At 39.4% G+C, this 23478-nt stretch overlaps 3 protein-coding genes across 20 annotated transcripts in view; 1 reads left to right on the top strand and 2 right to left on the bottom strand.

Moving 5' to 3' along the window:
• The window catches only part of CEP89 (centrosomal protein 89), a 30345-nt gene extending 23804 nt beyond the window's left edge, over window positions 1-6541 (bottom strand). The window contains exons 1-4 of one of the 6 annotated variants that reach the window (XM_086847824.1): window positions 6308-6541; window positions 4445-4551; window positions 3112-3267; window positions 1188-1389 (exon numbers count right to left, since the gene is read on the bottom strand). In XM_086847824.1, the coding sequence (XP_086703950.1) occupies window positions 1188-1389; window positions 3112-3267; window positions 4445-4551; window positions 6308-6346 (504 nt within the window). In that variant the 5' untranslated portion in view covers window positions 6347-6541. The remainder of the gene's footprint in view (window positions 1-1187; window positions 1390-3111; window positions 3268-4444; window positions 4552-6307) is intronic. The other 5 variants (XM_086847825.1, XM_086847822.1, XM_086847823.1 and 2 more) reach the window with 5 other exon arrangements.
• Window positions 6542-6563: 22 nt separating this feature from the next.
• On the top strand, window positions 6564-10995 carry FAAP24 (FA core complex associated protein 24). Its single transcript, XM_023934875.2, has 5 exons — window positions 6564-7212; window positions 7505-7655; window positions 8283-8422; window positions 8747-8899; window positions 9459-10995. The coding sequence occupies exons 2-5, from the start codon at window positions 7544-7546 to the stop codon at window positions 9696-9698; spliced, it is 645 nt and encodes a 214-aa protein (XP_023790643.2). The 5' UTR covers window positions 6564-7212; window positions 7505-7543; the 3' UTR covers window positions 9699-10995.
• A 792-nt stretch (window positions 10996-11787) lies between these two features.
• Window positions 11788-23478, bottom strand: part of RHPN2 (rhophilin Rho GTPase binding protein 2) — a 36154-nt gene continuing 24463 nt past the window's right edge. For all 13 annotated transcript variants that reach the window (XM_023934874.2, XM_086847828.1, XM_086847831.1 and 10 more), the window contains 10 exons: window positions 23047-23171; window positions 21967-22133; window positions 19511-19698; window positions 18095-18251; window positions 17463-17582; window positions 17172-17366; window positions 16363-16439; window positions 15485-15631; window positions 14510-14665; window positions 11788-13246 (listed from right to left, as the gene is read on the bottom strand). In XM_023934874.2, coding sequence (XP_023790642.1) covers window positions 12995-13246; window positions 14510-14665; window positions 15485-15631; window positions 16363-16439; window positions 17172-17366; window positions 17463-17582; window positions 18095-18251; window positions 19511-19698; window positions 21967-22133; window positions 23047-23171 — 1584 coding nt within the window. In that variant the 3' untranslated portion in view covers window positions 11788-12994. The remainder of the gene's footprint in view (window positions 13247-14509; window positions 14666-15484; window positions 15632-16362; window positions 16440-17171; window positions 17367-17462; window positions 17583-18094; window positions 18252-19510; window positions 19699-21966; window positions 22134-23046; window positions 23172-23478) is intronic.

Below are 23478 nucleotides of genomic sequence, written 5' to 3'. Positions count from 1 at the left end.
CCCATGTACTTTGATATCTGTATGACACAGTGTATTAACATCCCAGCCACGTTCAGAATTGTTCACTCACATTTTAAGATAATAAATGATAAGATTTGCTTCTTCTCTTGTTGTTGTTTTCTTAGGGTTTTTTTTTTTTTGTGTTGTTGTTAAGGGCCCCATGTAAATAAAATATTAGCCTTACAATGATCAACAGGAGGTTAGCAAGTATGAAATGTTTAGTTCACAGGGCAAGTATTCTCTGTCACCTTATTTGGTTACAAGAGTCCATGAAATTATTCTCTATTTGCTTGTTTGCTGTGGTGTACATAATCATGAGCATCAATCATTTATCTACTATATCACAGCTGTGAGGGATTCATGAACAATTTCTAACATTATCCTTGCTGGTTTTCCCATTGATCACACACCAGTGTCATATTCTACTCATTCTCTTTTTTTGTTTTTTCCTTCCTGTTTCTTCCTCTTACCTGCTACTGTCTCTTCACTTTGGGTGTTTTTTGGATTCTTTCACATTTTGAGATTTGTAACATATATTCTAAGACTGATGGCTCTACTCTACTAGTGGTAGATTTTTTTGAAAAGGCATTTTTAAAGAGATCTTTCATTGCCTTTTTCCTACTCAGGTACTTCTTCCTGCTTGTTAAACTTTTGTGTCGTTTTTCATTTAACTTTAAATGTGCCTTAGGAATATTAACTTCATTGCTAATTGAGACAATTTAAAATCATAGCATAGAAAAATTCCCTGGTCTTCAATAAAAGGTTAATTTATTTTGTTTGATTCTGAATCTCCCCATTTCTATATAGGTCTGTGCTCATTAGCACAATAACAAACCATTAATTAAGCTTTCACCATTTATCAGTAAAATTACTAGTGCTTCTAACAAACCATCTACTGTGTAAGTACTGTTCTCAATATAAATTACTGGACATTTCACAAGACTAAATGATACATAATAATTATACACAATACCAGTGTGCTCCTAATAACCAGAGAGAAAGACTCTGTGACAATCAACAAACCTACCTTACTCATGTAAGAGTAAACGAATCACAAAAACTAGTATGTGAAATAAATATTGAATACATATCTGAAGAGTCAGAAGGGAATACAAAGCATTTGAAATATTAACATGCATTAATATATTAAAACATGGTAAAGGAACTAATGCATTTAAAAATCTTACCTGCTTACTTTTGCAGGGAACAGCATAAATAGCATTGGTGCTAAAGCTTCCTTCCCTTTTCTCACTACTCTGACAGCTGGACTCTGACTCTTTATCAGCACCTGAAAGATCTGTGTCCATGTCCTCATCTCCACCATAATTGCCTGATATTTCCAGGGACTGCAGAGGAGATCTGTCACAACCATCAAGTTCCCAGTTAGATCTGCAAAAAGCAATTTAATGTCTGTTTCAGTGCTGCTGAAAAAAAACCCCCAACACTAGTAAAGTAGAACCATCAGTCTTACAATATAGACAAGTCCAAAGAGACAGACAGACATCTAAGCTTAGCTGTAAACAAGCAATGTAGTTGTCTCACTTTCGAGACAAATTTCAGGAGCAAAAATGCTCTGGAATGAGCATTTCCCTCAAAGAGAAAGACAAACAGACACCAAGGGGTGTCTGCCAATGAGAGAAACAGACACCAAGGGGTGAAAGTGAAAAACCCCTCTTTATTAACGAAAAATATAAAGATGCCCGCAAGACAAAGAAACGGAAAAAAACACGTGAACAAATGCTAAATATTGAAATGGTGGAACCTTCGCCGCCCAAGACACGCAGCAGCAGGCCTCCCGTGGGCGGCGGCTGTCGGCTGGGCGCGGCTGCGGCGGGCAGCGGCCCCGCGGGGCTGTGACTCCCGTGCGGCTGCAGGGGGCGCTGCCGCCCCGGCCTGCCCGCCGCCCTCAGGCGGACACGGCGGCCGCGGCCCGGGAAACGGATGGAGAAGGCGCTTTCTCCTTCCCAAACTCACGGGCAGCCAGTGCCGGTGCCCCTCTGAAGGGAGCTGTAGCAGGAAACCTCCGAAGCAGCAAATCGGAACGGCTCCAGCGGGGCAGCAAGCAAGAGGCAGCAGAAGCTGTGCAGCTGAACTTTTTGCCTCCTGAAAGCGAGGGGCAAAGCAGCTCCAGTGCAGCAAACAGCGGCGGAGCAGCAGCGGGGCGCTGCGGCGGAGGCTGGGCAGCAGCAGCCCGGCCCCCAGGCAGAGACAGAGGCTCCCCGGGCTCTCCCAGCGGCGCTCGCTGGTCCGCGGGCCCGCGGCTGGGACAGCGCCCGGCGGCAAGCGGGGCTTCCCCGGGCCGGCCGGCCACCACCGGCCCCGGGCTGCCCGACAGAGCAGCAGCCAAAGAAGCCAAGCCGGCAAGCTCAGTCACAGTGCCAAAGCAAGAAAAAACAAACAAAAAAGAAGCAGGCAAAGCCCTCAGAAACAGCAGGATCCCTGGTCAGAGATCCCGGCTGCGTGTGTCCGGTGGAACAGCCCACACCCAAAGGGAAGGGCTGCCTCTCGCCCCAAACTCGCTCCGCAAACCCCGCCTCGGTTCCCGTTCACTGCCACAGTCCCGGACAGCCTGCGACAGCCTGTCCACAGCCAGGGAGCATGGGGCGGGGACAGCAGCCACCCTGGGCACTGCTAAGCAAAGCAGACCAAAAACCCCACAAATGGTATGGGATAATAAACCATCTCCAAGACATAGTCTATGTGTATACTCTAAAACAATTAACGCTACCTTTTCCTCATTACCTTAAAATGACAGATTAGAGATAGAAGGTTCCTAATTTTACCAAAAAGACAGTTTGAAATAATAATTTTAGCACAAAGTAAATATCTTACATGTAATTCAGTTTCTCAGCTCATCACATTCTGTAAAATTGATCATCATTTGACAGAAGTAGTATATGATTTTACTTAGGACTGTTGTACAATCCAAATCTGCCTCTCTTAAGATGGTATGTGAAATGGAAGAAATGGAATAATGATTGTTAGATACTTCAGCCTGAATTTATGATGTGCTAAGAAAAATTAAGTAACTGTAAACAGCAGGAGTTTGCTGTCACTGTTTGAGAGATTCCATTTCTAATTTAAGATATCAAACCAGAAAGTATACACTACCCTATTCTGAGCTCTGTGACTGTTGCATACGGTTCAAAACATTCTTGTTCCAAGTAGGTGGCATCACTTTCAGAAAGCGATCGCTGCTGAGGCTGAGGAATAGCAACAGTGCGCCCTGTTAGTGTTGTTGTAAGGATCGCTGCTGCTAGAGCAGACCTGGAAGAAAACAGAATAAACCAATAAAGCAATACTGATGCTTTCTCTGTGCTCCACATTTTGTATCTTTTCCTTTGCAAAATGTCTTCGCTATTTAATCAAAGCAAAATGGTCACAGTTAATAAGCATAAATACCACTGAATGCTATGGGACTGGTTATAAACTATTACCTCCCAAAGTAAAGCACAAAATGGGAGAAGATATTGTAATGCAGCTATCCAAGAGTAAGGTACAGTATCTATTGGTTTTCCCAAATCACATGCATGAAAGTCATGGAATATACTGAGTTACTTCCCCAAAATTCACATCAATAATTCACAGTATTTAGCATTCACTTTAGCCACAATACTACCTAGTGTTGTGTTGAAGAGGTCTTCCATGTCCTGCTACCTTGTCTCCATTATTCCCTACTCTAAACCTTTTCTGATGACTCTGAAGTTGTTAATAAAGGTTGGCACACTGCAAACCAGGACAAGCAAACAAAAGCACCCACTTGTGTGATGCTGTGGAGTACAGAGAAGGGTATGATGAAAAGGAAAAGTAACTAGTGACTAAGATTAAAGCAGTGAAATGCTGAGAACTTGAGGCCAAAAAGGAAGAAGAAATTAACTAGAATTAAGCAGGAATGTTACAGACACTAGAAAGACCATGGCAAACAACCATAATTTAACTAAACACAGAGAAAACATAGAATAAAATCTGTAAGAAACCACAACCTAAAAGAAAAATAATTTATATTTTCCCAATCCAGCGTGGTTTTATTACATGACAGTTTTTAAAGTTCCTGGAAGCAAGGTTTAATTTATGTTTTTCTAATGAGCTAGTATTTTCTGACTCACATTACTAGTGCTGCACTCCTACAGTCTGCTGTAGCAGCCAAATTAAAAATTATGCTAACTTTAAATAGCTCATTTGTCTTTAATTGACTCAGGTAAGTCACATGTTCATAACAGTTACTGTCCTGAATATTTACCAAGCTTAGGGGTGGGGAAAAAAGTTCAGAGTGGGAAACTACCCCCCTTAAAAATTTAAGTTTTTAAGTATTTTATGAAAACTTGTGTAAGTATTGTAATGACATGCAATTCTTCTAATCAGGCTTTTCTAGTATGCTACAATACTCGACAAAACAACAAAAAAATTTAGAAAAAATATTTAAAAAAAAATAATCAAAACATACCTTGGCCTTTCTGGAGAAGGGTTTGGACTACGAGGGGGAGGGGTGCGGGGAACTGCAGGTTTAGGAGCTATGGTAGCAGCAGGGACCAGGCCATGAGCTATATGTTTCTAAATGATTTAAAATAAAATTAGTTGACAATGACTTTAAGGATCACAATGAAAAAAAACACAGAACTGAATGTGCACAAAACTCACAATGCAAAATAATACAAAAAGGAAGAACAATTACATGCAATTAATGTAAACAGAAGACTTGAAATGGCATTTCAGTTCCCTTAAAGTCAGAACACCATGTAAAGCTGGCAAGTTCATTTAACATTTATGAACAGCTGCTCTTGAATGTTAGAAATGTAATTTACACAAGACCCATGAATGTGTTTTCTATCCACTATATCACAATTTGCAAAACCAGAATTTTAACTTATTCATCTATTTCCTATATATATATACAAGAAAAACTGGACTAGAAAATAACTTTTTTCAAAATATCTGAATGCTGCTTCAGACTAACAATATTAGTTCCTTTCTTCTAGAGTTTGTCAATCCTCAGGTCATAGCCATATGAGATGGAAAAAAAACCACCTACCACTAAGTCTTGCAGCCAAAGGTTCAACCTTAATTAAAAACACCTCAAAAACTCATACATTTTTTCATCAGCAAGCACAGAAATTCTTTTTTTTAATGGTATAACATTAAATACCAGCTCATAAAAAATGGGACCAGAGTTCCTACAAAAGCACTGTGAAGGAAACCATATAATGGTGGAGGTTGGAAGGGAGCTCTGGAGATTGTCTAGTTCAAGTTCCTGCTCAAAGCTGGATCAATCACAGGAGGATTGCTTGGTGTCCTGTCCACTCATGTCTCATGTACCTCCCACCTGGTCCAGTGCTGAACCACCTCACAGTATTTTATTATTATGTTTAAGTTGAATTGCCTGTGTTTGAGTTGGTGCTCATCACTTCTTGTTCTCTCTCCAGACATCAGAAAATACTATGCCATAATAAAGTCCATCACCTTTGGTAGATGTTACTTTTTTATGCAGTGAAACAGACTAAGGTCCTGCTATTTCTGCTACAGAGCTTTTTTCCCCCAATTATTATTTAATTCACTTCTCCAACAGGAGAACAAAGATGCTAACTGGGAAATATTTCTGGTTTTACACAAAGGCACATCGAATAATTGAATGATGCATTAAAAGACTGTCTTTTTACTCAGTCTTGCAAATGAACTGCTCCCTAATTCTGCATGTCTGTCTGGCATGACGATTTCGTTTACTACAGGCTGTTGACTGTAGATACGACTACGACTGACCCTACTGTGACTACCAGCTGAAGAAAAAGTCATTCCACGGTAAAAGTATAACACAAGATCAATATTTTCACTCTAGTAATAAAAAAAAATTCAGTTCGTTCAAGTACGTTGGAAAAGAACACCCGCACAACTGCTGACAACCCTACAGCCTTTGGCTGCTCTGAGCCTTGCCCAGAACTTTTATCAGTTCTCTTCGGGGCACCGAGCGGGTGCTCCGGGCACGGCCGCAGGGCCAGGCCCGGCCAGCGCTGCCCCAGGGCGGCCGCGGGACTGCCCCCGCCCCGCCCGAGCCCGGCGCCTCTCAAGAAGCCGGGCAAGCCCGGGACTGAGCGAAAGGAACGCACCAGCCCCCGGACACCATTTCGTCTTTGCTTGGGCTTCATTTTTCTCCCCGATTTTCACTTCGAAGTTCTCAGGGACCTCCGGCATAAGCCGCAGGGCGCGGCCGCCTGTCCCAGAAACTACCCCTCGTCCCACTCGTGCAGAGAACCCGGCTGTCCTGCTGTCCCCCCTCACGGTAACGAAGCCCCGCGCTAGGCGGAGCGATACTCACGAAGGGGCCCCTCCGGCCTCTCCTGAAGAGGAACGCCATCAGGACGGGACCGCTCCAGCCGCCGCCTGACGGCCGCCTCGCCGCGTCGGACGCTTCCCCTCGCGACCCGCCTGGCAGCAAGGCCGCGGCGGATTGGCTGAGGGCTCGCCCTGCTCCAATCAGCACGCGCCTTACTCAGCCCCTCTCGGCCGTAGCAACCTGCCCGGGAACTTCCCGCTGCTCACCCGCCCGCTGCTCCCGCTCCGGACCCGCTGCCCGCTCCGGCTCCGGGAACCTCCCGCTCCCACTCCGGGAACCTCCCGCTCCGGGAACCTCCCGCTCCGGGAACCTCCCGCTCCGGGCCCGCTGCCTGCCCCCGCTCCGGGAACCTCCCGCTCCCGCTCCGGGAACCTCCCGCTCCGGGAACCTCCCGCTCCGGGCCCGCTGCCCGCTCCGGCTCCGGGAACCTCCCGCTTCGGGCCCGCTGCCTGCTCCCGCTCCGGGAACCTCCCGCTCCGGGCCCGCTGCCCGCTCCGGCTCCGGGAACCTCCCGCTTCGGGCCCGCTGCCTGCTCCCGCTCCAGGAACCTCCCGCTCCGGGAACCTCCCGCTCCGGGCCCGCTGCCCGCCCGGCCCGCTCCTGCCGCGGGCGGCTCCTCAGGCCGGGCTCCCGCCCCTGCGGCCTGTCCCCGCTCCTCGGGCTGCGGCTCCGCTCCGTTTCGGTGAGCGCTGGAAGCGCTGCGGCTTGTCCTTAGACCTGCCTTGGCCTCCAAGGCTGCCCATTCCCCGTAAAGTCAGAATACCGCATAAAGCTGGCAAACCTGAAGATAATCTCTCCTTTTAATAATTGGCCTGGAGACTTCCACCAGCTGAGGGATGGAGGCTTTGCAATTCAGGAAGATTTTCTTCCAGCAAGGGTGGATGAAGGTATGGAAAAGGCATTGTGGGTTTTTCACCGTCTGTGTGTTTTGATTCAGGAGTTTTTCAGATTAAGTAGTACAGCTGAAAGTGGAATTTGCAAGCCAATGCAACAGCCTGTATTAAAGTGAACAGAGTTGCTGGCCTATTTTGATATATATATATACCTTAACTGTAAGGAAGCTTGAGGAAGGAGATAGTGTTTCTTCCAGAATATTGCATCCTAAGTTCATGATTAATATGTGTAAGTTTGGAACAGGTTTGTAAAATGTGTTGCTGTATTTCCACATTCCTTTTTAAGGTGTAGCTGCTACCGAAGGCGGATTTTAAAGGAGGTCTGATGACAACAAAAGCAAACTCTCCTGTGACAGCAGGATCTATAGTTGTCCCTTACGGGCATGTGATTGGAAATGAGAAGTGGAGAGGGTCAGAGATAGCCCAAAAGCTACAAGGTAAGCACAAACAAATTGGAAGAGGAAAAGCAAGTCAGGATAAACACTCCCCTCTATTGCCCAGTAACAAGAATGGCTGGACTATGCTTTACTCTGTGCCTGACTGGTCCCATATTTGTGGTACATATTTGTGTGGACTGTGTTAGCAGGCTGAAAGATCCTGTTTGTTTGTCATGTACCTGTGTGATCAGCTCAGCTTTCACACTAGCAGAGCACTGTAGGGAAGCAGCAGAATCTGCTGTTATGGGGCTGTCAGATGCATCTCCACTGAACTCCCTTGAATTTACTTGTGTACTCTGCTACTGTCTTGCTGGCACAACAAACTAAATTATGATGATCCCTCCAGAAAAGCATGTGTTATTTTTGTTCAAGTCCAGAGTTTACTGAGCAGCTCTAGTACTTTTAAATCTGTAGATTGGAACTGCTATTAATTTGCATTACTAAAGACATCACACAGTAAGTCTGGATTGCTTGTAATACATTTACTTAAAGGAGAAAAAAGGCTTTTTATAATGTTCATTATGAAGTCACTAGAATTACTGACACTTTAGGAAGGCTGTGCTGTGAAGTAATTGTTAGTATATTTTTAACTAGTGTATTTTTTCTTCTAACAATCTCACCCTTAAGGGAAAGTTAGACTCATCTTTGAAGATGGCTTGGGACTGGTGGACTTTCATCTTTCGAACAGGACTTGCATTTTACTTATTTCTGAAGCAGATTTGGTTGCAGGGGATGAATTCAAACGAAGATTGGTTAAGTTTAGAAATGTAAGTGCTATTTAAAGAGAAAATTGTTCAGTTGACATTTGTTCAATGGTTCTGAAAACATTCTTCTTGTGGTTGTTGTTTTGTTTTTTTTTTTTAATTCCACTGGAGCTGACCTTTTGGGACAATTTTCACCTGAAAACAGAAAAATTCTGCAGCTGTGTGATAATGATAATGCTGTATTAAACTTCAGTCCTATTGCTGCAACTTGCATTCTTCCTCTGATTTGCTATTTTTTTTATGCTTGAAAGAATTTCTCTCTGTTACACTGCATTAACTTGTCATTAACAAGGTTTTTTTTCTAATATCTTTTTCCTTTCAATACAGACCAGCAGTCTTAGGGGAATTGTAATTGTAGAGAAAACCCAAATCAGTGATCAGTACTACCTAGGAGTACAAAAACTTGTTGTACTCGAGCTTGGAATGGTGTTGCTTCCTGTGGCAAATCAAGGAGAAGCTTCTCAGCTAATTATTCAACTAGTAAGTTTCTGTGTTATATTAAAATATGGGATGTACAGGAAAGCTGATAGATCTCCTCAGTGGTCATTTCAGAGAGAATATATAGGATCTTAAAGGGACACAATATAATTTGAATGTAAGGAATAAATCTTCTGCAATAGTGATACAGTAGTATAGTTCAGTGGAAAGAAGGCTCACTTGGGAACAAAGAAAAAAGGCTGAAGAATATCATCCTGGATTTTTAAAATGTAATCTTGTACTGAGGTACCACTGGGTAGCAGTAGGCAAATGTCACTGTCAAAATCAACTTTAAATTTTGCTTTCTCTGAGGCTAGGTAACTGTTTTTAAATTGTTTCTTTTTACCCTTTCTCTGACTGTATCAAAAAGGTGACAAAAATAATCGTTTTCATCTGGTTTTGCTATTAAAATTGTTGGTTTCCTAGTAAGATTTTGTCCAACTTCATCCAATAAGCAGAGAGCTTGTTTTGAAAACTTTCTAGTGCTGGAAGTGTTTGGAGTGGGAGGGTTTGAAAGGCTGGCAGCAGCGCAGGCTGTGCTGACGGTTCCCTTTGGCTGCAGGTGCGGGAGCAGAGCCGGGATCGCACCAACCCCTTCCTCGGCAAGCAGCGCACCCAGCTGGCAGAAGCCGCAGTGCTGCAGGCGGCGCAGCACATTCCCGGCGTCGGGAAAACCAAAGCTCTGCTTTTACTGCAGCGCTTCGGAAGCATCCATCGGCTTTGTAACGCGACCCTCAATGAGCTGGAGCAAGTAGTTGGACACACAGTAGCACAACAAATTTATACTTTTTTACACTCCTGACACGCACGTGCGGTGGTATTTTGCAAAACAGAAATTTGGGGGTTTTTTTCTTCTGAATTATACATTTTGGTTTTAATAACCCCATATTATGTTAATTTCTGTAATCATGGCTAGCAGCAACTGGACTCTGATGCTTCTTTTTTACATCTGCTCTGTTCATATAGATCAAGCTGTGCAGATTGCCTTGGAAAGAAGTCTGTAAAGGATTTTGCATCCTTTTGTTCCTATCTGGAACAAAAAAAACCAAGAAAGCTGTCTTTTTCAGCATCTGTGTTAAAAAATGGAAGAGTAATATGCTCACTCACTTTGGTCTTCCAGAAAAACACACCATGGGAATACATGCATAGTAACTGGAAATATGTTACATGTTTATTAGAAGGTAGCTTATATTGCTTTATAGTAACATCTTTGATTTATAACTTTTTGAAGTTCCTTTGGAAAGTCCTACTGGAACCCAGATTTGACTTTACACTAACTTCTGTCTCTGGTCATCCCTCTAGTTCACAGGGTGTTAACAAATTCATTCCCATGGGTCTGATATCCAAAATATTCATGTTGTCCTTTTGAATATAGGTTGGCATCCTAATAATAAATTGCAAAATATTTTGACATATTAATTATAAATTTTAATATGTTAATTATACTATCAATTTTACTATAATACACATTAAAAAGAAAATATGGGAACTTTTGAACAAAATTCATAATTCATACAACTCTTCCAGTATTAATATTTTGAAAATTTATTTGTAAAGAGGATTGGTTTTTCTGACATCTTGCATTTTAAGTTATATTCTTATCCTGTTTTCTAAGGGTAAAATTGCCTTTTTCCTTGAGGAGGTGTGTAAAAGCATCTTTCATACCACTTGGGAGTTCACAGCAGGAAGGCAGTTGAGTAGGACTTTCCACTCCCTTTTGTGGGAGCCTTGGCACCTCTGAAAGGCATCTCTTACACTGGTTAGCATGGACAGCAGGTGGACCTGTTCTTTATATTGATTCTGTACGTGGGATGAAAATTTGTCTGTAACTTAAGACATAATTATTTAATTTAGTGATTAATAAACATCAGAATTGGCAAAAGTACAGAAAAAGATACTCTTTTTTTTTACTTCTTTATACATGAGTTTGCTCAGATTTTATTCCCTCTTAAGGTTTTTTCACTTTGCTGTGATGACTGGATTTCACATCTAAAGGCATGTGGTTATTATGTTGCAAGACAATCACCTTTCCCCTATGACAGAGGGCCATCTGCTCAGTGCATTAAATAGAGAATTAATAAAGAACATTAATGGTGTTACAGGCTGAACTCCTGATTTATTGCTAACCTTTCCTTTTTGGGCTTTGCAGCATCCTTATACATCCTTGTTTCTACAATTCCTGTGGTCTGAGCAAGAACGTAAGGCCCACACTCATTTCACTGCAAGTTAAGTTAGCTGTTGGCTACCACTCAGTGTAGAATGAGGCTTTAGCTAGCAGACAGAAAACCAGGAGTCTTTGTATGGCACCTGAGAGGTCCAAATTTTTACTTGAATTGAGGGGTGTGTTTTAAATTTAAAAAGCCAAGCTTTGCTAAAGGACAAGTGAGTGTAGTGATAGGAAGACAGTTATTCAGGAGCTAAGAGGGAAAGTATTTCCAGGGAGACTATCATAGTGCTTTAAGAGAAATGAAAAGCTGCAAGAGTGATTGGTGTGACTTCACTGAAGGTTTTGTTCCTTGGATAGCAATTCCAGCACCCAGGTGAAGTAAAACTCATCTGTATGGAATACTGTATGGCAGGGGTGTGCTTGTGTGTGTCAAAGAAGCACTATGAGCAATAAACATAAAGGACAGGCAAGTCACAAGTAACTTAAAACTCATTTTTTTATGTAACCTTTAAAAGGAAACTAGAGATATGTTTACGCTCTTTGTAAGGAAGTTGGTTTTAAACTCTTAGCTGATATTGTACAGGAACTTTCCTTAAAAGTTTCTTAGATCTCTGTAAGCAACATTAGAGAAACACACAAGAGATATGGCAACAGTAAACAGCAAAAGCCTGTAAATTATGCTTTATCAACCAGGCTGCAGCAGAATCAAAAAGCTACGACTCGATGGCAGCATCTGATTTTTATTCTTAAATAAGGGTCATCAAGATATTTACACCTACTACACAGGAAGTTAAAAATACATGACAACTTTAAAGTTTACAAGATGCAGATTTTCATGTAAATTTTAATTATCTATCTACTCTGTAGATGGCAATATTAACTAACACTACAGTGTTAGCAGTTTTCAATTAATTTCAGGAAACAGAAGAATCTCAAAGAAACTCTCACCAGTTATTTTTTGTCCCTCTCCTTACTACAGTTATAGCTTGCTCATGAATTTTTCCAAGGGCAGGATTTCTTTTTTTGCTTGATGTAATAGTAAATAAATCCTCTGCCACTTAGCACAAGGCTCTTCTTTTTTCATATTTTAAAGCATCACTGCAATTTATGTGCCCTTGAATCAATATATTATAATATATCCATTCTGAGATTTGTTTCACAGCTATCCATTTTATCAAGACTAGTGAGATACAAGTCTTAAGGTAAGTAGGTTAAATAACATTTGGAATAAAGCCTCTTTTTAACAATTGAATCAGCAGGCATTTAAAATGTTACCTAAATCAGTAAAAGAACAGAGTAAAAGCCTTTTGGAGTTCAAAAGACCTTTTAAATTTTAAGCCTTCTAACTCTCCTCCAGAATTAAATGACCTATTCAGTTGGCTGCACCTAGTACTCTGAGGAAGCATCTCTGCATAAAAACACAACTCTATGACACCACCCCTTGTTTGGCACAAGAATAGTTTCTCTGAATATTATTCTCTGACCTGTGTTTTGTAAAGATAATTCTTTAAAGTGGTGTTAAGTGATTTATTATTGACTCTAACCTTTAAGAGCAAAATCATTCTTTCATGTGTCCCCTATTATTTTGCATTCAGCATCAAGTTTGTAATAAATAACTCCCATCCAGCATAGTTATGACTATTTTTATGAAAAATCAGTCATAACTGTATTTTGAAACTCCAACGGAGTCCAGTCCTCACGTAAGCAATTCTATAATCTACATCTTGTTATTGCATACCTCCCAAACCACTTCATTCTAACCTTTAAATACTTAAGTTTTACAGTTTGTGCCAGGTTCTGACCATAAGTGGCTCAATGCACAGCAAACAGTGTTTGTCTGAGTTTATACATACACATATGAAGATAAAATTGATCAATATTTTTATCTACATTTTAAACAAAAGTCAAATTAACAGATACTTCTGAAAGATTCAGTACAATGAACTTTCTGTATTCAAAAGTGTGAAGGGAGAAAGCTTCTTCTTAGTCTGAGAACTTCCAGCCACAGCTGAAGGAAGGCAGAGTGTACTTGCAGCTTTCTGTCTGTTTTTAGTTCCCCAGCTTAGAAAAGGGAGTTTTAGTGGGGATTTCTTGTTCTGATCAATTTTATCCTCGTCCATGGCTAAACAGATTAAGGAGTATGTCTTCTGCATTCCCATAGAGTAAGTTGCACTCTTGCTATGCTGTAGGAAAAAGAGAAGCATTGTAAGAATCAGTCATCCAAAATGGGTCAAAATTTTGACAATAACAAAAGGTTACTGTGCAAATAGTTTTCCAGAGCAGACTGCAGCAAGCTTTCTGTGCTAATGACATTACTAACTGAGCACAACACCCTTCTGAGTGCTGTGATCCTGCTATTTTGCACATACTCAAGGATATACTCTGCAAAGCATAAAGGAATTTGGGAATCTTTTCTTGGGTTTTTCTTGGGATTTACTGCCTTCTAGCACAACTATTTAATGTACACACTAACCTCCCTACAAAGCTCAAGGATGTAGTTCTTGCACAGATGTGGAGTCCTTCTGCTGGTTTTGGACAGGTTTTATCTCCATCACAACTCTAAGAGCTCTAGTGTGACATTCTCATGGGATACCTGAAAGGCACAGCCTTCCCTGTCTTCTCTTAGCTTTGCCCTGAAGCAATCTGATTATATTCTAGCCTTTTCTTTCCACTTGCAACTTCGAATGGCAGATGTGTAATTCCTTATTTTCAATATGGAAAACCAATTTTAACAAAACAAGAAAACCTAACAGCAGCAGGGGAACCTTAATAGCTTTTCAGGAAACACTACTTGAGTGTCTAAGCTTGCCAGGGAATGTTAAAAGCATGAAGCAGTGGATTTAGCTAAACTACAGGATCTTTCACACTAATAACTAGTAAGTTATTTAGAGCTTAGTATTTTTTAATCTTGTGATGACTTTCCCTTAGTCTAAAGATTCTATAGTATCTTAGTAACTGACTAGACAGTTAAAAAGTTCACCAAAATAAAAAAGAATACATACAATAATCCATGATCTAATACAAAACATTACAGATCATTTAGAATAACATAGAAAATAAACATAGGGTGTTGGATGTTCTATTTAATTCCATTATAGTTTCATTGTGGTTTTTCCAGTGCTGAACAGGGCAATGCCTTCATCCTCTGGGACAAATTAGGGGAAATAAACTAGGTCTTGAAATTTTTCATGCAATTAATCTAAGTAGCTCCACTACAAAAAATCCCACCACCCAACCATTCCTATGCAGACAGACTGCTTTAGCTCGCTAGGTCACAATGGTTTAAACAGATGGTTTAAAACTGAACACACATCTGAAAACTTTATATATTCACAGGTTGACTGGGATATCTGACTACATGAAAGTAAACATCAGGGACTGAAGGCAGGAAAGTGAAAAAACTGTAGCATATCAAATCTGCAAAACATACTTGTCTCATTACATACCAAAGATGCTGCTGTATCCTGGCAGCTGATAACCTCAAGCTCTATGGGTTGCTTTCCCACACTTCTCAATTTTTCCAGCACCTCATTTACACCAAGCCACTTGCAATCCATGCCACCAACAGAAACAATGTAGTCACCTTCTTTTAGGCCTGCTGACTGTCAAAAAATTTGGCACAGGTTATTACCTGGAGTTATAAAGACATGTAAAATGTTTTTGTCATCATACAGTATCTGCCCCAAAGGCATTTCACTCTCAAAGCCATTCTCTAGCCACACCTGTGCAACTTTCTCAAGTACACAAATGATCTCTTGAGTTACCATTGATGTGATTCTGCTATACTCAAATGTTGGCTGGTTTTGTGTTCCTTTCACTTTTCTCCTTAAGTAAATGAACCCTGGGTTTTGCTATGCTATTGTCACTCATAAGACATTTTCTGCAGTGTTTCATTCTTTTTCTTCATTATTTCTATTTGTATTTCTGTGGTTACTTCTGCCTTTTCTATAAGTAAACTGCTTGTAACTGCATGTTGCTTTATCCCTTTGGATTCTCCCTGAAAGAACAACATTATAAGCAAATAAAACAGTCTTGCCCCTCTTTCCTTAGGCAGACACTACACCTTGCATTCCCTTCCTGATCCTTATTCTTGTTGCTACTTCTTAAAGCATTTATCCCTTCTAACTTCCTGAATAAGACAGGAAGTAACATTTGCTTTTATTATTTGTGACTTGTTAACTATTAAGAATGAACAGAGAAAGAAATCAACTCTAGTTTCATGTGATCTTGGGGATACGGGCACTTTAACAATCTGCAGCACATAAATGAAAACCACTTAAAATGCATTCAGATTATATGAATTGACTATACTAATGTACAGAACTCAATAAATACTCCATGCAAGATTATGAACAAACTAAAGGTAAATTTTAATGCTAAAGTCTGCAGAGAAATTGTTAATATCACACCAATATACTTACTGCTGCAGAACAAACTGGATCAAGACAATAAACCTGCACTGGTGAGCCTCCTTTTAGACTGAATCCAAGCTCTCCTGCTTCATGGTGAAGGCGAATGGTACGTGGAGCTGTCCATCTCTGCTTGGCTGAGAACACTGTCAGCGGGCCCTGGAGGTAACACAACAGCAAGCACCTTGGGGTTTATTGTCACTCGTAAGCAAGCATTTCTGGTCTTGTAAGTTACAATGCTTTAAGCTCATCTATTGTAGATTTTACTCAGGTTAACTTCCAGCTAATTCCCTGGAAATGCAAAGTCCCATTTCTTGACTGTTCAGTTGATACTTCAAACAGAGTGGGATAAAGGCAACGACCAAGTTGTTCCAGGATCTCTGTTCAGCTGTGCAGAACCTTCTGGCTGCATAGGCTGTAAGGTCCTATATTACTGTGTTTCAGAGGAGATAAACCAATTCACTGCAAATTCTTATCCTAACCATAACTCCCAGTTCCTTTTGCTCACTAACACATACAGAGCCACCTGAAAGACTGGCTGTGTCACACACAAGTCACATCTTCTGTATGCCTGGCTCCACCTACCAGCTATTTCTCCCCCTCTTTAAGTTATGTGCAATTATCTGTTGAGACTTCATGGGACTTGTATGAAGGTTTTCAAGACTGAATATTGTGCAAGCCATATAGAAATGGCAATTTTATTCTTTGCTTCTCTCAAGTTGATTTATACCTCTAAAGCAAGGGAGTGATTTTTCCAATAGCTTCTGAAAAGAACTCAATTACTGCAGGATCATTTATTCAGGCTAAAATACTTGTGTCCTTTCCCTCATGTTAGAGTGAATTTATAGTTGCTATCAAAATGGCAGAGGTTGGTCAGCATTGTTACATACCAGCTTGTGAAAGAAGTCTTTAACTTTCACCTTGGAAAACTGAGGTGCAATTGTTTCTATTTTATGTTCTGTTTTAGCTAAAATAAAAAGAAAACAAAATTAACTTTAAGTATTAGTTAAAAGACATAAAAAAATATTTTTCTTGCATTCCAAGCTAGATAGGAATTTGTTCTAAATTCTTACTGGGCTGAGGAAAAATGGATTTTTGTGGAAGTTTGTTAGATATCAGAACTTCCTTAAAAGTATCTTCAGAGCTCACAAGGAAAACTTAAAAAAAAAAAATCATCTAAAAAAAGTTATGCTACTCCCATCTTTAATTTCTTTTTCTTTGAGAAGTTTTTAAAATCAGCACTCATAGCTTCCTACTGCATCCAAAGAGGAAAATGTTGTATGAGCTGGACTAAGGTGAAAAAAAAAAAAAAATAGCAGTCAAATTGAGTTAACAACCCAGCCTAGTAAAAGAGTTGGGCTCAAGAAATGGTTACTCTGGTTTTCCCCCATATAACTTTAACTTTTCAAGTTCCCCCATTTTTTTTAGCTCATGAGATAGTCACCAAAAAAAGTTGGATTCTAACCATTGTTACCTACCCTAAAAAACAGCGTTGCTAGAGATAGAAATACTGTAAATCAGTTCTAACAAAATATATTGATCAAAATACATTGATCTGTGATTGAGAAAACTTGTAAGGAATCTGAACTCTACAATTATTTATGTTCTGTATGGAAGCATATTATACATGTATTCATATATAGAAATTGAAGGCCCATCCCATGGAAGATATCCTTTATTTCTGGCTGTGTACACTTACGGAGTATATCTGGAGCCTGAATTAGACTTAGAAAGTCATCTTCTGTCTCCTGCTGAGCATATTTGAGAAGTGAACGCTTATGTGCAGCTGTCAGAACCTCCTGAAGAACCTCAATGTTCCGAAGCTTTTTGCACAGCCCACAGACTCTCAGAGCTTCTTCGTGGTAAACAATGGCTTTGCGTAAATGGGCTTTCCCTGAAAACATTAAAAACCACTGCTTGTCATCCACAGACAATAAACGCAAGGTCATTTTCAAATTGTAGCTAGTAGCTGTGTGAAACTAGCAGTTACCTAATTGTTTTCTCTGAACTTTGTCCTTTAAAACAGCAAGAACCATCAGCCCTTCAGGCACGTAGTCATAGAGCTGGGACAAGGCTTTCTCCTGCTGATCTTCGTCATCACCAGCCTGCACTGGAACAATGGATAAAAAAAATAAACCATACACATCTCTTGGTCCCCTGCTCCTTTAGGTGTATCGTTGTGCAGTTATTACTACATTCTCTCCCAATAAATACTTATCTTTTACTGTGTATTTATATAAATATTTATATAACATGTATGTTTATATAAGATATAAATTTATATCTATATATATTTATAAACATGTATATAAATAAATTTCAAGTTTTTGGTTTTATCATCTACAATATGCAAGTAATACATGCCAAAACATATTGATAAAATCTGAACGATTTAGAGGCATATAATGGATTTATAACTTTATAGTTTACTGAATTTTCACATTTTTCTCAAGAGACAAAGGGAGTATGGCCTCATATCTGAGTGGGGAAAATTACCATAATTTAACATATATTGAAGCATCAAATTTCTTGGCTCCAAGGCTTATTCACAGATCAAATTATAACTGCTGGTGTGTTCATTATTTTTATTTATACAGACATATCAAGAAGTATGATTCTTACATTCGTGGTCGCACAGAATGGTGGCAATGAAGTAATGAGCCAGAGCTTTGTAATGGTCTGACTTTATTTGTGCCAGCTTAGACCAGGAATAGGGAATATTCTCTTTCACTGGTTCCTGATTCATTGCAGTGTTAACCAGCGTGTAAACCTCTCCCACCTAAAATAAAGCAAATAATTGGAGCATGAGAATTTAATATGAGGTATTAGGAACTCAAGTAAGGGATATCATATTCAGGCTTAAGATAATTTCATGTATAATCACATCAAATGAAGGGAAAATATGGTTAGGATGGGTTGGAATTAAGTTTGGAAAAAAATTTGAAATGTCTTCTCTGATTTTTTTCCCTCAGAAGAAAGGTAAATCAATTTTGTACAAGAACAGAAGGGCTAAGTCAGTCAATCTATATGGCTTCATAGTTAACTAAAACCACCATATAATAAACAGGACTTAATTTACAAATATATCTCATTAATTCAGTTGAAAAAAAGAGTGAAGTATATTCAAACAGTAGGTTTGGGCTACATGTGGAAACTGTGGAGTCATACACAGCCTTAAGTTTGTGTGGTCTAGTTAAAACTGGGATATTATCTTTTATATAGAGGAAATAAAATCGTTTTTCAAGCAGTGAATGCTGTATTAATGGATCAAACTACTCCAACTGACAGAATAAAAAGATCTTTCCCCTGCAGCTGATCTATAGATACATCATGGTGGCTTCACAGGGCTGGTATGAAAGGCTTTGCCTCTTTTTCTAGTATGGAACCACTTATGTATCTGCTACTCTGAAATGACTGAGAAGGCACAAGAATACCTTCATGGCATACTTATTTTTTGGTACATACCTCAATCAAGTATTAACACTACCTTCTGGGCCAATTCTCTGGGAAGTCCCAAGACAGCTCTGCAGGAACCAATTTGACTGTTTTTGTCCAGGATCTTCCCTCACTTACAATTTAGCTATTATTTTGGATTAAGCTTTTTAAGTTTGCATACCCTTCAGCAGCTGGGAAGCAAGAGAGATTGTGTCCAATACTTAACAGGGAATCACACAAACAACCCCTGGACTTTTATATGTAGTTCTGTGGATGAAATCTATACTTTTTGAAAGACCTACACAAATAGCTTGTAAGAAACCTTCAGCAAATTCACTGCCTATTGATGTTAATCTCCATGAGTTATGAATGAAATTCACATTGTAACAACTCTAAAATAATATTTAAACTTCATCTCTTCATATTTTAATCTTCTGAAAGGTTGTGCCTTTCACTGTAGTTCGTGAGCTGCACCATACTATTTTTGGTTTCCAGTAATGGTTGTTAACATTTAAACTTAATAAATCCAGTTACTAAAAGCTGTACTAAAAGCACTGTAAACAGTTTTATTTTAATGACTAGATTTAAAGTTCCATATTTTACCTTGGCAACTTCCTGTGTCATTTTTACTAGTGTGAAAAACTCATTGCGTATTCCGGAAAGACCAATCTGCTCAAAAACACACTCTCGAGCTTGTGCAAGCATCATTTTTACTAGTACATTCAGCATAGCTGGGCTCATATCATAACTTGGTGTGTGAGTAAAGGTCTCCTTTAAGTAGCTTAGAACTCCTGCAATTACAAAATGGTTTTGTCAGCATTACAAAGATAAACAAGTGAACTTAATTCTAGTATGTACCATAATAATTAGGATTTAAAGGATATTTTCTACTATTGCACTACAACAATCTGAAGGAATTCTTGGTGCATAAGAAGTTAGACTGACCTACAGGTTTTGCTTTGCATTGCCATCAACCATCCCAAAGCACAGCTGATAAAATCACACTTCAGAGGAGCAACAGAAACTGCAAGTTTTGAGGGCATTGCCTTCAGATTTGCTTGTAAAAGTTCTTGTGATTGACCATAAGACTGGGCTGAACTGAATGTGATTTGTATGTGGGAGTGGCAGGCTGTGGCTTACACATGGGACAGAAAAGAGAAAAATCTGCACAGCTGTAAGGACATGACAGTAGTAGAACCTCTGGATAGAAGGAAAAGACACAAACATATAAACTTGATTAAATATTCATCTTCAGAGGCTGCTAAGTGCATTGTGTGTCCCAATGAAATCTCCATTCCATGCCCGTAAACAAGAATTTTTATTTATACATATATAAATATATTTAACAGGGTAAAAATAAAGATTCTTCTCTAGACATTTGGTTCTACCAAAATATTAGTAATTTCTATCATAGATCAAATTTAGAACAAACACTAATTGTAGTGCAATACTAAGGAACAGTTTCATGGATGGAAGCTTCAGCAGGCATGTCATCCGACTGGTTTAGTGAGTTCACCTGGCTTGCTAATGCTGACAGTCCTGCAGAAGTGTAAGTCAGACCTCTGCCTGCTAAGTACTCCAGCTTCTGTGATCTTATTCTTGCCACTACACTCAGTTCTGGCCATGTTGTGCAGTATTTTCCTACTATATGGTGTCTGTGATTTTTGATTTTCCATGTTACACTTGTAGCTGAATTTTTAATATGCCATTAATCAAATTTGAAACGTGGTTATTCCTAGCTTTTTGCACTAAAAAAATTAATCCCAAATTTACCAGACATATCCCAAGTACTGATAGAGTGCTCTACTGAAAGGAACTAAAAGTACAGGAGGAAAAAAAAATGGGTTTTTTTGTTCTCAACATATTTCTGCTTATGTTGAGGATAAATTCTGTGCAACATCTTCAATTCAGCACTGGGAAACAGTTAATACAGACTGTATCAGGCCTGTGCCAACATAATCAAGTGTTACAGCACCATGCACAGGTACAATAGAATGCCTCCTGAGCATGTTGCTTTGGGGCCCTGCAAAGGTAACTGTGGTAGCAAATAACACCTTTCCAGTTTTGCATTAATTCTGTTCTGCAAACATGTTGAAGTGAAAAGCAGTGATTTTTTTTTTATTATTTGCAAAATGGAAGGAGCAGCAGTTAAATGGAAGAATTTCCCAACTATTGAAATTTCTTTAAGATGTTTGAAAATAAATTTTTTATTTTAAATAAGCATGAAGAAATACTACACATTTTTTTGATAGCTGTGTTTTCAAAGGAGGGGATTTATGAAAATTCAACTCTGTGCTCCACAGCTTTTAGCTGATAAAGCTACCCATGCAGTGCAAACTAATTGTCACAGATGTTAGTGCAGAAATAAATCTTACAGTACATTTTAATTACAAAGGACATGTCTTTAGATATTATGTGTAGCACAGATGATACTTACAAAACAAATTAGAAAATCTATTAAAAAGCCCCCAATGAAAACAAAAGATTTTATAACACGTTAGTTCAAGAGATAGTATTTCCTTTATTACAATTTCTATTTCTCCTTGCTTGGGAAAGAGATTGATTATTTTGAACCTGTTTGCCTTTTGGAATGTATGGAAAACAGGTAGTCAACTTCCAGTGAATTGAAACTTTCACCAGAGGAAAAAGCAAGATTAATTTTTAAGACTCATATGGAAAACTAGGCTTACAGGGTTTTTATCAAACCTGTCAATTGGCTGCTGTACAGATTTGACACCAATGTGCTATCCCTGAGGTAAAAGCAGTTATGGCAGTGAAACAAGGAATGAAGCAGTTAATGTTAGTGCTATAACTGTGACCTTTGAACTGCAGCTCAGTAATCATTAACCACAGTATTCACTATCTTATCTGCATGTTCAGACAGCAGTTCCAGGTTTTGAATTAAAGCTTCACCTCAGCTCTTCACTAGGCCTCTTGAATGTCCCTATTCCTCATTTTTTGTGTCATCAGGCCAGTAGGAAATGCAGAAATCTGTACAACATCAGAATGAGATTGGGGACATTTATGTGAAGAGCTTTCCAGTATTTTAAGATGTGTACCTGCAGCTTTCTGAAAAGCATCAACAGCATTTTCAAGTCCAGCCTGGGTCTGACGATTGCATCTTGTTCCAATCTGTGTGTAGAGAGCTCCAATGTTGAATAAAACACTAGCTTTTTCAAGCAACAGATTTTGCTGACACACTGGGACACCAGTGAAGGAATCATACCTTGGGAAACAAACATTAGAAGTGTTAAGATTAGCAGAGTCCATTAAAAAAAAAAAGTACTTTCATTGTTTTTCTGAATGAGTAGTGGAATTCTTAACTGTTCTGCTACAGTGAAAATGAAGGTGAACAGAAACACCATTATGTTCCACAAGGACAATCCACATAATTAAAGCAAGCCAGGGAACAGCTTAATTAGAGACAGTTTTCAGCAGGTTTTACAACTCAGAAGTGCTCATAAAACATCAGAGGTGAAGAGCACACTGGGGAAGTATCCATATGTGCTGCTATGTTCTCTTAGATGTTGCCAAAGGTCTACCACCAGCATGGTCAGATCCTCTACTGCTCCTGTTTAAAGTTTCTATTTGTAGTTCTGACTAGAAATTTACCAGTTCCTCTTGGCTACATGGTAGTTATCTTTTTTCATCATAAAAATTTTGAATTCAGAGTCAAATTTTGCTCACAGATGTAGTAAATACTCCCTTACAAAAAGTTAAGTCGCTCCTTTCTCTCTTCTGGCCTAAGTGGCCTTAACAAATTGAAGGAGGGGAATTAAGGTCTGAGCCCATTGCTTGTCCTCATTTTGTACACCTAGGTTCAGAATTTGGAAACATCTGTAGCTGTCCAAAATGAAGATTGTTTTCTCTCTTTCTGCCTTGTGCTAACCTGTAGTCCAAATCATAATCTAGCCAATGGTTTCACACTAAACATGTAAAGGGTGGATTGTATTTGGGTTTCCTCTTAACTAAAAAAAAAATAAAAACATAATAAAAAAAAATTGTCAACACACACTGCAGGGATTCAAGAGAAGGCACACACTGACATACTTCAGATTAAAAAACAGTTCATGATTAACCAATGTTCTGGGGAGAAAAAAAAAAAAAGTACCAAAGAGAAACATGAACTACACACTTACCATGTAAATAAAACTCCAATGTGCCTGGTGGGTGGGAAAAATCTGTTTTCTACATAACCAAGTTGCAGGAAATAGCTTATCAACATCTCAATGCCAGCTTCATCTCGGCTAGGAGTGCGGCAGGCCTTAAATACAACAGATTAAAATGAAGTGTGTTCTGTTGAGTTACAGGATGAATACTGAAACCCCAAAGATAAAGCTCTGCTTCCTTTGGACTTCTGCATATCATAGAAATGTGTGGAATCTGAGAACAGTAAGCTTAAAGACATATGGAGTCATGCCAAAAGTTTTTCAGCTGCACACAAGCAGCACATAACCCTTAAAAAAGCAAACAGAATCTGTTTGGCAAGTCTCAAAGTTTATTAAATAAAAGATTGTAGGTATTTTATGAAAGCTACAGAGAAGGCTTATGTTTTTAGCATAGTGCAGGAA

This window comes from Cyanistes caeruleus, chromosome 12, assembly GCF_971803275.1.
Source record: "Cyanistes caeruleus chromosome 12, bCyaCae1.hap1.1, whole genome shotgun sequence".
Lineage (NCBI taxonomy): Eukaryota > Metazoa > Chordata > Aves > Passeriformes > Paridae > Cyanistes > Cyanistes caeruleus.
The sequence above is the reverse complement of the archived record's forward strand: the minus strand, read 5'-3'. Positions and strand labels throughout refer to the sequence as shown.